This window comes from Pararge aegeria, chromosome 11 (genome assembly GCF_905163445.1).
Source record: "Pararge aegeria chromosome 11, ilParAegt1.1, whole genome shotgun sequence".
Classification (NCBI taxonomy): domain Eukaryota; kingdom Metazoa; phylum Arthropoda; class Insecta; order Lepidoptera; family Nymphalidae; genus Pararge; species Pararge aegeria.
This window is the reverse complement of record NC_053190.1, coordinates 15236091-15252688: the sequence shown is the minus strand read 5'-3', so window position 1 is coordinate 15252688 and position 16598 is coordinate 15236091. Positions and strand designations below refer to the sequence as shown.

Genomic DNA, 16598 nt, shown 5'->3' with positions numbered 1-16598 from the left:
GACTGGTACTAAGAATTTTTTGATAGAAAAACGAAAAACGCTTAACTATTCATTTGACCGACTCGGGGATCAATCCCAGTGATCTGCAGTCATCAGACACCAATAGTCTTCCCAGTGCACGCCAAGTAATGAATTTCATAGGCAAAAATTTGCTATTTTGGGTTACATTAATACAATTTTCTTAAGGATCTCCACTTTTTATAATAAATTATAGCTTTTATTACTTCGTGATAGTTTAGCTTTCTTTTGGCGAAGAAATGGTAAAAATCGGTCCAGTGCTCTCGGAGCCTATTGGGTGCAAAGAAACAAAAAAAAGTTTTCTTTCTACAATATTAGTATACAATATAGATAGGTAATAATCAAATATTATTAACTGCTGATTTTTATGGGAAATAATAGATGCCTTAGAATATAACTGTGAAGTGTGTGCGCTATTTATGTACTATTATCCATTACGTACCTATGTCTCTATTATTTTCATGACCCTAAGTTCAAGTTAGCCTTTTACTACAATCTTCCATATCTCTCACAGGTTAAAGGCACTTATATAAAACTCAGACTCGTAAATGGTTGTTACGCGGCATCGTATTGGAACGCTTAATTGCTTGGTGGCACGTTTTTGTCGGTAGGGTAGTAACTAGCCACGGCCAAAAGCTCCCATCAGAAAAAAATGTTTTTACCAAAATATTTATGTGTCAGACAAAAATATGTTGGCATTAAGCCCAAAGCTATTCAGATTCTGAGGTTGTTGACTCTTTTGCTAAATAAATTACTTGCCGGTCTGAATATAATTGATTTCTAAAAGTTCCGAATCTCTGGATCGCAGAAGGAGAAGGTGGAAATACCTCTTTGGGTCACGGAAATAAGCAGATGTTTTCAAAACCTACCAAACATCTTGGTCCTCCATATCTGCTTCATTTCCTTTTCTGAATTATATACACAAATGAGCCGTCACAGTGAATAATACTTTCATAGACTTTAACCCAATTATAAAGCGGCAGCGGGTTGACGAAAACAATCATGTCTCACGAAAATCGCTTTACTTACTTTAGTTTATTATTATTATTGTTGTGGATTTATTTAGTTTTTTTTTTTTTAAAACTAAGCTTAAAATGTTGTCAGTAGATGGCTACGTATTTCCGTGGTGTTACCTGGTACAAGGTGCCAACTGAAAATCAGCGCTGTATGCTCACACTGGCGCATGCAGCACAATGCTGAGCTGGCACCTTTTTTGTAGGTTGTGCCACACATAACATATGTGGTGTTGTGAATATTGTAATGTGTGGCGCAATGTAAAAAATAAATGTTTCTTTCTTTCTTTCTTTACTATCTAACGACTATCAGGCGTTATAGAAGACAAGTTCAAGCCTACATATTATATTTAAATGCAAAAAAACATCTGTATTTGATAAAAGGATGGTGTGCACACGTGGACTCATGAAGACTTTAAGGCTAACATAGGTTTAACTATTTTGTATGACTAACACGATAAAGAAAAATGTCCGAAATAAAGAATTGTTATTATTTTGTATATCTATCATTTATTTATTTACTTTTTTTTAATTCTGAATAATGTTAAATTATATACACAAAAAAATTTGCACCACTAAAAATTTAAAAAAAAAATCAACTTCTTCGCTAGCGGGGCTTTTCAATGCCCAAGCAACCGGCGTTCAGGGCTCCAGAGAAAGGAAACTCCTCACAAAACGCGCCGTTTCAAGGACTACTGCTTTCTGTAGAACCCTTGGTCCAACAACTAAGCGAAAGATGTTGGTCGAAGCTTTTCACGAGAAGACCATTGACTGAAACGACAATCGGAACAAAATCGGTCTATTCTATATAATATAATATTAATACTATTATAATGTCAATTCTAAGTCTGTGACAAATTTGAATCGAATAAACCGACGTTTACCCCTTCAATGTACCTTCATTGTTTTAATTGACTGTTTAGTTGGTCTATCCGTATCTTTAGGCTAGAAAAACTGTTACAATATCATTAGAATACGAAAGTAAATTTCGCCACCATCTTTAAGCTTAGGTTGCAAATTGGGCGGTCCCGACACCAGAAACGTAATATATACCTTTTTTTGCGCGGAATTTATTTTCGATTTACCAAAAAATAAAATTAAAAACCCGTATAGAAGTCACCCGTAGTGCTTTTTTAAGCATGATTCCTAGCCGCCGCCTAAACATCGCATCACGCAAACGCCTTCTACATTGTTTCGTATGGCCAATACTTCTTTGCGGATGCGAATCCTGGACCATCAAAGAAGATCTCAGGAAACGTCTAGAAGCATTCGAGATGCTAAAAATCAGCTGGACTCAAAAGGTCGCGAACTTTGGAAAACCGTCAAAAAGAAAAAAGGGTTGCTTCTCATGTGCTTCGACAAAACTTCATGATGCTGGAAACAGACGCATAGGTCGCAAGAGGAAGTCTTGGTTGCGCAACATAATAATAGAGAGTGGGCTGGGATCGCGATTGTCGCCCAGCTGTTTAGCCTTGCGTGAGAAAATCCGAAATACTAAAAAACTGACGGCCAACCTTCACTAGTTTAATTGAAGAGACACCTAAAGAAGAAAAAATAAAATACAGAGCAAAGCTGGGTCATCCTACCTGGATATGTGGTACATAATATTCTTTGTGGTAGGATCATAACTTGTTACTTAGCCTACACCCCACTTACCTCTCAACAAGCAAGCGGCGTCGTAAAACGACGTCGATCATAAAAATATTTGATTAGGCCCGCTTTCCACCGTGCCAATTCGTCGTCTTGAAACTTTTATTAGCTTCACGCGCGCTCGGAATTATTTAGTGTAATGTAGGCGTAATTTGCGAGGAGTGACGTCATACTACCACAGTACGTGTCATTTATCGTACCCCGTCAAGATGTGTCCAACCAAAGATTATAGAAGTGGCTCAAGTTAAAATTGTTTTATTTTTCATACAACGGTAACGCTACCGGCCGCTAAAGTCTAGTTAAACGGGATAAAGGTTACCTAAATGAAAAAACTCACATAAGCTGTTACTACATGCGTTTTAATTTTGGAGAAGATAGTAATTTCAAAGAGCAAAACTAATAAATTAAAGTCGTTTCAAAGACTTCCAAAGACACGAAAGATTTAGATAAATAATATATACCGGTACTAGCAGAGCTTTTTGTAACAGAGCTCGTTCGGGGAAGTATTATCGCCAAGCTTATTTCTGCATATTGGATAGAAGCATATTATGAAAATTAAGCTTAATTTGCTATACTCCGCGAACAGCGGGAGAATCTGTATGGTCTAATTTACAATTACTTCAATCCGTATACTCCACACCAAACAGATCCTCGGCAATGTACCTACCATCTACGCACGTTTCGCTCCGAAACCGGAGCATCCTCAGGAGATGTTGACTTTACAATGAATAATTGTTATGCTTAACAGTTATTTATAGCTTAGTAAATTAAGCTTAATTTTCATAATAGCTTATTTCTGCCGCTAAATAGCATTGCTGCAATGCTGTGTTCCGGTCTGAAGGGAGTGGAGAGAGTGGAGGGAGGGAGAGTTACAGGCATATTAGGCTTAACACCTACGCCTCAGGTTAATGGACACGAGGTCTTCGTAGGATGTGTTTCTTGCATGCCCTATGTAGAGCCACTCTGTATATAAACGATAGTTTTCCACTTACCATCAGGTGGGCCATCTGCTTGATTCGTTAACTATTAATTAAAATAAAAAAAGAATATTATGTACTAAATTTAGCTCTTAATTTTATCCTCAATCCGTAACATAAAATCGCGTTGTTACTTATATAGGTAAACTTAATTAATATATATAAACTTATATGGAAAAACCTTCTTTACATACAAAACTTCATTCGAATCGTTAAAGGCATTCACGATTTACACCCTCAAAATATTATATATAATTTTACTTCTTTTATAAATTTTAGAAATGTTCTACTCTACGAGATGGTCTCTAAGAAAACTACATAAAATATCTTATGGGATTTGTAATTGGTTCCTAAACGATGCGATAAAAGAAAAATAAAAGTAGGTAAGTACTAGCAAGCATGCCAAATATATCAAATTTTACTCTCTAACTCAGCATGATGTACCTATGTAACGATGTACCGCTACTGAATATCGTCTGACAGAACCAGCTTGAAAGGGCGGACTTTAATCGGAATCCTAAAGCATTGAACTGTTGATGCATTGGATGAGGTAAAAGGATTTCATGGAGAAGGAATACACAACATTTCTCTATATTCAAGCTATCAATAATGTACAGTAAAGATGTTTCAACTAATTGTAATGACTAGAAAACTTTATAGGGGAATCCACCGGTTTAGGTCTAGCTAATTAATATACTCGTACCTCCCACTGCTGGAGTCCTAGTTTGTATATTGTAACTATTTATGTATATTATTCATAAAAATATTTATCAGTCAACACATTAGTGTCTATAACACAAACTAAGCTTAATTTGGGTGTAGATGGCGACGTGAGTACCTAGAGTCGTACGATATTTATTATTATTTTTTATTGTAATTATGTACAACAAATAGTCAAAAACACGCTTTTTTCTTAAGTTATTACGTTTTTGCTATCGTTATCTGTGACCCCATTTAACTTTAAATATAACCAGCAATGTTATAGTTGCCACTGCGTAGTTATGTATTACGTAGTATATTTTGTACAATTATTTCTCAAAGTGTCGTACACAACCATACAAATTTTCCGTCCCATGCATAATTTCTTAAACTAAATGTATCATATACCCACAGAATTAATAACATACAGAAACCAATAAAACCAAACACGTCTAATATTTAAGCATTATAAACCATTCCATTTATTAATTTCATTTAGCAGTTGATACTCGTAGTATTTATTTAACCTCTAATGTTCTGAACATTTACCATAAATTGGGAAAATGAGAAAAAGTTTGAGAGCTAGAAACATTCTAGGGTTTGAAGTCAGTCGTATGCTTTCACTGTTTTTGGACAAAATACACTTCATGCAGTTTCAGCTGAATGAGGGTTCTATAAGTATGTTCTTAGTTCTATGCATATTTCTACATATATATATTTGTCCTAAATAAAGTGAAATGGGTACCTTAAATTCACATTTTCTCAGTTGCAATAGTTTTGTACGTCGAGATCTTCTAGCTAAACCCGGCTTAAAATTTGATATTGTCACCTCCAAGTTCCTAGGATCGTACTCGTAACTTCGCTGACGAGGTAATAACTCCTCGTCCTGTTTCACGTGAGACGTCTGTCTTTATGACTGTACATTAATAAGAGTACTCTCTGTTTTATAATGTACTAAAGTACGTCTTTAACTTTGACTTTGATGTGTCTTTAGATTTTGCAATCTTATTCAACGTATTAATATGTTTATCATGATCCCCTTTATTTACTGCTGAAATAAACTTTAGGGACCGTACCAGGCAGTGGTGTGCACTTCATACATGCACAGAAGCACTGCCTACCGTAAAAAGTTATATCACTCGTAACCTAGGAGGACTATTTCATTTTCTGCCAAGTTTTTGAATTAGACCTACCATAGTCTGAAACCTTGTGCACGCCACTGATACCAGGTTAATGATTTCAGGAACTAGGGCTATAGAGATTAACACCATTCCCACCACGCTGCTCCGATGTGAGTTGGCGGACTTTAACGATCAATGACCGACGGCTTAACGTGCTCTCAGTGTCAATTTCCTCACTATGGGTTGGTACTGAAAATATCTTGACATTGAAATAAAATTAACCTAACTTCTAAAATGTTTGGCCCGATCTGGGAATCGAACTTAGGACCTCAGTATATGGATACTGAGGTCAACTGAGGAATACTGATAAATTCGATGGAGGAGATGACTATAGAGTCAAACATGAAAACCACAGCAGACCAAAGTGCAATCTTACAGGTGCTTATTCAGGATAAGTTTTCTACGAAGAAGAAACTTGCAGAACGATTATAAGCGCAGTGAAGTGGAGATGAGCAAAGCTGATCGAGACTAGTGATTGTGTTGTTTTCTTTTGTAACTTAGTAATTTCTCTGTTTTGCTTGAATCAGCGTTTTAATCTGTTTATGTAACCATTCTAGTTTGTCCTAATAAATAAATAAGTCCATCCAGTGATGTCACAGAATCAACGACCATTGGATGAGTCTAAGAATGTGGAGTACGAGCCTGTCATTGCAAAATTGGATACATTGAATGAATGAATATACTTTTATTGCACACCACAAAAAGTACATAAAAAAAAATTGGTTGTCTGTAAAGTCGGCTTACTGACGATAGTTGAACGTGACAACGTCGTAAGAAAATACTGATGGAATGGTTGCATTTTCAAAAGAAAATTTTAATTTTATTTGTTTGATAGATATAATATCTATCGTTGCTATATACAATTGACACCACATTCACTTTTCACTGCACTTCATCCTTGCCGAAAACATGTAAATGTATTATTGTATAGAAGCTGTCCACGCGGACGCATCGCTCACTCAAATAGGAGAGAGACAGATGTCGAACGCGGAGGCCGACTGTGCCTCTTTGTCGCTCGTTCCACGCTCTGGCTTGCACCTCAAGCCTTGAATGGAACGCCTCAGAGCGAGGTAACGCCGCATACGTCATTCGTGCGTTCAGCCGGCTCCATCGAATTATAAGACGTTGTCACGTTAAAAAGAAAAGTATAACAAAACAACGTATACAATTTGGCGGCCTTATCGCTTCAATATCTTCCAGGCAACCAACGGAGATAAAAAATACAGAAAATAGTTAGGTGGTGCATATACTCGTATAGATATAACCATAAAATAAATATTACTTTCCTATAGAAAGCAGTAGGAATTCGTTGATTGAGCAAGGCAGAGACTATCCATCATCACATGAATCGTTGGTGTTGTGATGCATCGAGATAGTGTCTCTCAGAAGAAGGTACCTTTACTTTCCTAATAATATATAATATTTATCCAACGGGCTTTTACAGAAGGGAAAAGCATGCGTTGAAACATAATTCGTCACTGCCAAATCTCGCATTGTTTACAAAAAAAAGATGCTCTCACTCTGTTTGTTCGGCATATAGTAGCATATCATCCGTCATGGAACCAACAATGTCGGGAAGAGGCTGTGGGTAAAACATAATAAATCAGTACACACTAGCTTGTATGGGCTCACCATGTTTGTTGTAGTGTTCAGGATTACATGTTACCTAGAATATTATTAATATTCAGTTTTATGGAACACGTAAATATAACAATATCGTTCTTAATTTAAATTTATAGATATAACACTTTTATTTGAAAAATGAAATTTATAAATACCTTTCATTACATAAAAATTCGTATTTTATCAAGGTGCTCATTAATTTGATTATTTGTTAAAATTTTTGAATTCTTTTACTGTGTATGACTATTTGATGACAGATAAGTATGGCAATATGATACAGTAATTAATGAATTTTTGAATGTCTTTGTAACCCACATTATTTTATAAACTGTCTATTTTAACTTCCTACAGATATTTGCTTCCTTTCTCGTTAATTATAGAAATTAAGCTTAATTTTCATAATATATCATGGTATAAATATAATTGCGTAAAGTAACGCCTGTTTCTATCCAATTTCTCGTTCATGTTTATTTTTTACCCCTGAGGCAAAAACAACGGGGTAAGTTGGACGTCTCTGCCTGAGGGGTGTGTGACTATGTGTGTCTGTCTGTGGCATCATATTTTACGAATGGATGAACCGATTTTGATTTTGTCTTTTTATTGGAAAAGTCTTGGAGTGTTCTTAGCTATTAATGACCACCGCCACAAAATGGCGATTACATATTTTTTCACAACTCCTACAATACGGCTTGACTAGTAGAGTATTATACACTATCACAAGTTTCATATCCAACATGGCGAGCATAACAAAATGGCGAATTAGTATTTTTTATTTTAAGTCAGGGTTTTTAAATTTTTAATTTATAATTAAAAAAAATATATTCCATGCCAAATCTTACACGCGCGTTATATGAATACCATTAATTTCTTATAGAAAACGTAGCTATTATATCTTATAGGTAAAGAAAACAGTATGTATAAAATAATTTCCTACAGATATTTTTTACCATCAACGTAAATTTTTCTCCGACAAATCCCCAATATTGTTGAAGCTTATTCCAATCCTCGCATACCCCTTTATCCCCTCTTTTCCGGGATCCATCCGGGATTGCCTTAAACAAATTATGGTGAGCCTACCGTATTGGAATGTTGACAGACTCTATTATGAAGCAACTATGGCTTGAAGAATGTCTCTCATAGTGAAAACTTTTTATTTTGTGTTACCAAGAATCTCTTCCTTATTTGTTTCCAATTTATTCACCCTGTATTTTTTTTTAAATCGATTTTTATCTTTTTTTTTTGATTTAAGTGCTCCTCTCACCCAGTGGCGTGCACTGGGTTTCTTACCAGGGTATGCATACAGCAGGAAAATTGCACAAAATGGCAAAAATCCGGGCTATATTTCAATTTTAGGGTATGCAGTGCTTTCGTGGATGTATGAAGTGCACGCCACTGCTCTCACCCCTGTTATTTAGCGTCTATTTTAATGAATTATAATTTTAATAGTCTTTCGCAAACTATCTCTGTGTAAAATTTTTATTATTATTATTATTATTATATTTGCTATACTCCTTCTCTCCGTATACCTCATTCCTTCTCCTTCTCCCCGCGCAGGCATTTCTAGAAGGATTCATGCGTGAACTTAAAACTAGTCAAGTAGGTATCATGTACATAGAAACAAATTTTAAATATGCATGCAAAATGAAGTACTAGATAAAACTTGAAATTAAATCTACATTTAAATGCTCTAAGATTAGTAATTTACGTGTAGAACCAAAACGTATTACTTCTGCATATTTTAATTACCTACATGTTTGCGTTATTAATCTTCTAACCATCATTAAGACAAGAAATATTGTTTTTGAGCTGTGTTGCTGTTATGTGTCTTATAAGTGGGAGGTCCTGGGTTCGAACTCCAGAAGACGCAATTTGGGAATTTATAATTTTCGAATTATCTCTGGTTTGATTAATTGATCTGGTGGTAGTCTCTTTGGCAGTGTCTAGTCTTATTGACAAAGACGTGCTGCCAAGCGATTTTGCTTTCTGATACGATATCTCATCGAAACCGAAAGGTACCCTAAGAGGCTAGCCCGCTACCATCGTAGGTTGCATCATCACTTACCATCAAGATATAATGCAGTCAAAGGCTAACATCTAGAATTAAAAAAGATACCAAACTTTTTTGTACGAAACTTTTCCATAATGATATTTTTTACAGCAATACATATATTAAATTAAAATTAGAACTTCAGTAATCCTTGTTAACTTATTTTAATAGCGGAAAATATAAGCGTGTAAGTACTTCTTTAAGGATAAACAACAAAATATTCAAGTTATATAAATTATAATTTAATGCGTTTAGGTATGTATGTACCTTTAAAGCAAAACAATAAAAGATCTAAGTTTTGTCATTAATAATTTATTACATTTAGTATTCAGCCTACAAAATTATGAAATAAAATATTTTAAGTTCGTAATTTAAATGAGGTAAATTTTTTAATCCAACTGTAAAATTAAATGTATTTTTATTTTTATCTAACTATTGTAATGGCACTTAGATTAAAATATTATGTGCAAAATATATGCCTTAAAAAATATTAATTCAAATATTTATAATGTACCCCCTTACGGTTGTACTTAATATACGGTTGTAATGAGGAGTGCATAGTTATAAGCAATGTTTTGCCTTCTTCTTTCGAATGTCAAATTATTGATGACAGATAGAGAGACAACATTGCAATACTAACCACCACCTATAAACAGTTTATTGGTAAAGCCCTTTCTATATATAATATTATGGTCATGCTTATAAATACCTAAGTTAATAATAAATAATTCAATTTAAACATTGATAAACATTTAAAGTTAACATCTATGAAATTGGTAGGAATCTCAACCAAACATCGTTGTCTACGATTCTTAAAAAGTTATGATCAGTCACTTTAATTTTTTCCGGTGTGGAATCACAAATTCCAATTTGATATTTCCTCAGAATATTAGCAGTCACTGCCCGAATGATACGTAATGCTAATTGTTCACCTGTAATAAAGCATTGACACATTATAAAAGACCTCGACTGAGCAAGAGAATCTAGAAAGTGAAAGCATAAAGAACCTAATTTTCTAGCGGATTTAAATACAATTGTGTTATTAGAAGCAATTACGGATGAATAATTTTGGAAAATGTGCGGATATCTAATATTTTTATGGTTAAATTAGTTTCCTACTAAGTATTTCATTTTTTTTAATTTGCTGTCAATTATGTACGTAATGCTAAGTGTGATAAAACATTGACAGGTCATTATAAAAGACCTTGGCTGAGCAAGAGAATCTAGAAAGCGACAATATAAAGAATCTAATTTTCTAGCGGAGCTAAATACTATTCTTATGAAAGCAATCGATGATTTATGTTAAAATGTGCGGAAATGTTTAATGTTTTAATTAGTTTGTACTAAGTATTTTATGTTTTTTGCTTATTTATTTGGTGTGGTGAATTATTTCGTAACAGACATTTGTCTATCAGTCTCCTTCTAACAAAAAAATTTATTGTTACAACTGTTGTAGAACATTCGTCACAAATTTTATAATATTGTATATTGTGTCAGTGTTGTGTGTTTGTGGGTTTTATGTGTGTGTGAAATATTAGTGATATGTGTAAAATAATCGATAAATCAAGCCTTTGTGTAGCGACAATGTGGGAACAGCAGTACATACAATCCGATAGGATAACTCGATAAACCCTACTCCACTGTTAGCTTAAACGTAGCACCAAATAATCCTCATAAAATAAAAAACGCGATAATTGCTTGATGTACCACTAAGCGATCTATGCCACATCTACACCAATAACTATCGGTAAGATTATATTGGTAATAAGGGATAATTAAACTGCTCTTAATGAAAAGGTTCCATATCCCTTTTAAATCAGTGCGCATTTATCTTAGACTGTTTTGTAACTTGTCACGGTGTGATCGGAGTCAAACGCTAATTCGTTATCAAAGAAGAAAAAACACTCCTTCAGTCACGTCTGAGTCAACTTAAAAATACTTTTTATGAAAGATAATAGAACACCATCCCTGACTTGACTTAAACGGTTCAGAAGCTCATAATATTTAGGTTTGTAAAAAAAAATATTTTAACAATTAATAAACATACCAATGCATTTTCTAGGTCCAGCACCAAAAGGCAAATAAGTAAGTTTACTGAAATCGTCGCTCTTCGAAAATCGCTCGGGATTAAAGTCCTTTGCTCCTTCGTAATACTTTTCATCTCTATGAATGGCTTCTACAGGTAAATTTATTGTCACTCCTTTATCGATGAGTAAATTTTTTCCCGGAAAGGTATAAGTTTTAACACATTTTCTTGTGATCACTGAATATGCTGGATACAGCCTTAGAGCTTCTTTCAAAGTCATGTCTAAGTAATCATTTTCCTCAGACATTTGTACACAATTTCTAGCCTTTTGTTGTATTTCAGGATTCCTTGCTAATTCAAACAACAAAGCAGTAAGTACGTAATGACATGGTATATAACCTTCTCCAATGAAAAGAGTCAAATAAGAATAGGCCGTCTCCAAATCGGATCCCTTTTTGTATGGTTTATCATTGTATATTTCCTCTTGGGATATTGATTCCGTCTTTTCAATATCTTTCATCAGTGCAGAGTCTTTGATAACATGGACATATTTGTTAAAATATTGTTCGGGCAGAATATTCAATCTCAACATAACGTACACTGAAGGAAAAATATCCTTCATATAGCTTTTTAGTTGTCCAAACAATGTACGCTTTTGCATTGTTTCTCTAGTATTCTTTATAATAGAAGAATCCTCTGAAGTATTATCTATAAGCAAATCTTTAAACACAACATCCAATATACCAGACAATAATTGTTGAACGTTCGCATCTCCATTGGTTCCTGACAAACAGTCATGTAAACTATCTTCAATTTTAACATTCATGGTATTCAGTAATAGCTCAAATTTCCTTCTCAATAGAGTCCATTTCTCACCTTCGGCATAAAACAAATTGTTTCGTAGACAAACATCCCGAGATCTGTCCAGCCCGTACCCTCGGCAATGGAAATTCGAGAAATCTGTAGACATAATCTTTTGTACTGAATCCGGGTCCTTGATGATCAAATCTGGTATTCTACTCTTGATACATCCTATGTATTTCTCTTTAGCATTTTCTTTATAAAGTTGGTTAATTTCTTCAGTTGTGTTTCGCAGTCCCAAAATTCTGTAGTAATCCGTACCGAAGAAGGGTACCGGGGTTCTATTGGGTATTTGTCTGATGTACCAGTAGCTGAAGAATTTTGTAACGTAGTCAAATGTAAGGGCCACAATTAGAACGGCAAGAACCGCTAGATTTAAAAGAAAACTTTCGAAAAACATTATCGCGTTCGCACGTGACGATCTTGCGGCTAACACTGAGATTGGATGCTGCGAGTGGGTCAAAGTAACGGTTAAACATGCTACACAGTTGGGTTAGGGATGTCTCATTTTTACTGCCTATATAAAGAGAAAACGAAAGTTACAAAAGGCATCTAAAAATATCAATATTTCAGCTTATTATAGTCCTATTGCAGGGTACTCAGTTCCTGAAGGTCAACGTCTTTGAAGTGTGCCAGGTGATTAAGAAGGCTCATATTCACTCAGCAGGCGATAGAGAGAGTTATAACTCTATGATCGGTACGTGCTCCAATCAGAAATCGAAAATGAGCGAGATTTGTCGACGTAGCTCGAGTCACGAAGATGAAGTGGAAATGTGCGGGGCACGTAGCTCGGAGAACCGATAGAGCGTCCAAAAGTGCTGGAATGGAAACTCCGCACCGGTAAACACAGAGTAGGTAGACTCCCAAACTACTTGGACAGTGTCACAATCGGCACAAGGTATTTTGATCTGGACTTCCCTACAACAGACCATAGGTCTTCCAGTAGCGGACGTCAATAAGTTGATGACTTCTTTCTTATTTCTGTGCACATGTCATTATCATCGTCATCAGATCAACTCAACTCATTACCAGCCTACTTACTACAGGGCACGGGTCTCCTCCCACACTGAGAAGGACTTAAGGCCGTAGTCCATCACGCTGGCATGCAGGAGAATTCGGGCATGCTGGTTTCCTCACGATGTTTTTCTTCAGCGTTGAAGCAAGTGATATTTAAATTGCTTAAAACGCACATAACTTAGAAAAGTTAGAGGTGCGTGCTGAGATTCGAACTCGGCCCACCAAAAGTGAAGCTGAAGTCCTAACCACTGGGATATGACCGCTCTAACACGTAAGTGAAGTGATATAAGCCCTGCGTTCAATGGGTAACTGGATGTACTGTTTTTGTCTTTTCGCTAAGGTATATACAAGTATGCTGCTAGGCCGTGGGAACTTTAGGCCCTACCCATTATTTATAAGTAAGTTATTTCAATAAAATAAAATATAGTCGTGTAAAGTCCGTCTATGTGACTTTCTATAATAAGTAAAAATCTTTAAGTTTATTTTAAAGTCTTGGTCAGAGGAAAATTGGCCTTTAAAAATTAGTAAGGAAGGAATTACGAAGATAGGAAGCCAATTACGTCGTTGGCTTCCACTGCTATGGTACCCATAATGTTTGTATCCATCGAACTTGTCGCTTGTTTGATGTATCTATCTACAAGTACAAACTGCTTTATAGAGTAGGTACGCGAATGCAATACGAGCATCTTGCGTCCCTAATCAGCTGTGTAACCTGACCATTCCAACATCACCTTTTAAACTCCTAAAATATATCCCATATTCATTTATAGCTAGCAATAAAAAGCTAGAGACAAACTGATCTCACGTAAGCATTAAATGCAACTTATTAGAATTTAGATAGAAGTACGTATAGTAGTAGAGATGTGAAGTACGCATTTGGCAAATACGAGTATATATCAATAATAATTATCTTTACTTTACTTTATATAAAAATAAATTGTATTAGAAATTAAAGATACCTATCGAGAAGGTAAATTAGTCAGTAAGTTCAGTTTAAGTAAAAAGTTCAAATGAAACACAAATAAATATTATTTTTATACCTGAATTATTGTTTTATTAAGAAAATCGATGCAATAGAAACACATAACAAGCATCCCACGAAACGTTGAGCTGCAATTCCCAGATCAGTATTGGAAGGTGGAGGGGATTTTTGAAGGCATGTGAACAGTGTGTTTCTAGAACTTCATAAACGAATAGTTCTTCGTAAAATAAAAACAGGTTCTGATGTCAATTTACTTCGCATACACGGGACAAAATTGAACACCGATTCCCTAACTTTGAAAGAATGTAAGAATAGTTCAGTTAGTTACGCAATCATGTTTTGTCACACTTCAACTGGCAGCGCCTTTCAAATGTCAGAGTTGATAAAACACTACGTAACTACTACAAAGCTGCACCACGTAATTAATAAAAAAAAGGAATTAGCGTGTTAGTTTCCTTGCTAATAAATGCGAAAATATGTTTGTTTATTTGTCCTTCCTTTACGCCTTAACTAAGCAACTAATCAACTTGATTTTTGGCATACAGTTAGTTAAAAGGACGGAGAGTAATAACCATTAGCTACTTTTTATCCCAGAAAAACCAACACTTCTCACGGGTATAAAAAAAAACTCAGACGAAGAACACAGTTAACAGCTAGAAACTAAAAAGGGTGTCAAAGTTGCTGGGTAAAGTAAATGTTTTAATAAAAGAAACGAGTCTTATAATTTAATATGATTACCTTTGTGGCAACCCTAAAATCGAAATGCACCGTGTGAGACCGCATAACCTTAACATAAAGAGCCCGAATGGATCGTATATGAACACAGTTAAGACTAAAGTGAAAGTACTGTTTATTCAACAGAATACCAACAAGGCATTAAATATGCATGGCTACATCTCTCTATTTATAATTGTATGGATGTTTAAATGAAAATGGCAACGCGATTACATATTTATAGGTAAATTTACTTTAAATTTCCCGGCATTGAAATGATAATTTTTGTTTTTGCGAGAAATTTTAAATTTATCATTACGAACGAGAAGGGTTTACCTACGCATAGTCGTACCACGCTGGCCAAGAACAGGTCGGGAGATTGCACACGCCTTTGAGGACGTTATGACTAAAAATTCTCAGGCATGCCGGTCTCCTCACAATGTTTTCCTTTACTGTTAAAGCAAGTTATATTTTCATTGCCGGGATCGAACTCTGTCCCAACGAAATGTAGGCCGAAGTAGTTACCATTAGGGTATAACATATAACAATACAAAGGTTAAATCGGTTTAAAATAATAATAATTCAATTTTAAAGTACATGACTGATATAATTAAACACTGTAAAACATCATGTACATTTTATTTAAATCAACTAAGTTTTGATTTACGGCAGAAATTAAATTACGGCAGAAAATCGTGGATTAATTATTAAAAGAAGAAAGAAAGAAAGAAAAAGAAATTTTTTTTGAAACGCCATCTAGCACAAATTTATAAAACAATTAGATTCATGGACCTAGCAAAACCATCTCACATGCAGTAATTTAACAGTTTCTAGCAAATTCAAAGAACGTAGTTCCGGTATACCTCAACAGATGGCCACTTGTACAGATGCTTAATGGGGCTTTATTTTCAAGATACCAGTATAGCTGCCATAATTTATTAATTAATAATTATAATTAATGATCTATTTTTTACTTTTCGGACGATAATATTATTATAAATTATATTTTGATATTTGTAGGTAGATATGAAGGTTTCTTACCTATTTTTTGTGCAAAAAATATTTTAAACCAACTATTACAAAAACCGTCGGTACCTATTGATAAAATGTACACATTAAAATATTTTTGTAAACTACTTGCTTGACTACAATATCACCTGATGGTAAGTAATATAACTAACAGTATAATTATGTTGTTAACAGTTTTCATTTTTAGACAGAAATATTATGATTCGTAGGGAAGCATACAGTTAATAATAGACAAATTAGGTTTTTTTTTAAATAATACTTTAATTATTCTACAACATTCAGATTATTGTTAATAATATTGGCGTGTATGTACCTCCATATTTTTTAAGTCGGTTAACAATAAAGAAAATTTTCTAGTATTACAAACTTTTATTTCAGTGCCGTCTAGCGAAAATTGGTTACACTATCACGTTGCTGATTTAACCATGGCCGAGTTTCACCCAGCTTGTTATTCAATAGACACGGTTGTTACTGTATAACACAACAGATGGCGCTACCTGTAAATATTATGATGTAATACAAAATTTTTGCCATAGATGGCGCTGCTACACAATTATCTTATTTGAAGAAGAATGGTATTTTTGAAGAATAATAAATAATCGAACGAAATAAAAAAGTAGGAGTTTACCTTTTATATATGTTATTAACTTAGTAGTTATAATTTTTATAAAAATAAGATAGGTTGTGTATTTTGTACTTACTTCATGTTAAACATTAAATTATGTAAGAATTATAACTGGATGTCTCTCACCATGATACCT

At 34.5% G+C, this 16598-nt stretch overlaps 1 protein-coding gene across 1 annotated transcript; it reads right to left on the bottom strand.

Moving 5' to 3' along the window:
- Positions 1-9923: 9923 nt before the first annotated feature.
- Positions 9924-12523, bottom strand: LOC120627475 (cytochrome P450 9e2-like). The gene is made up of 2 exons (XM_039895477.1): positions 11256-12523; positions 9924-10140 (listed from the first exon to the last, which is right to left on the bottom strand). Exons 1-2 carry the CDS (start codon positions 12493-12495, stop codon positions 9974-9976), a joined length of 1407 nt encoding a protein of 468 aa, XP_039751411.1. The 5' UTR covers positions 12496-12523; the 3' UTR covers positions 9924-9973.
- Positions 12524-16598: the final 4075 nt, after the last annotated feature.

What these genes read in the sequence shown, in the direction of transcription:
- LOC120627475 (XM_039895477.1), bottom strand. Translation starts at nt 12,495, where the DNA reads ATGTTTTTCGAAAGTTTTCTTTTAAATCTAGCGGTTCTTGCCGTTCTA. An exon ending in TGGACCTAGAAAATGCATTG is followed by an intron (nt 10,141 to 11,255) that starts GTATGTTTATTA and finishes GCTTTATTACAG; the next exon opens with GTGAACAATTAGCATTACGT.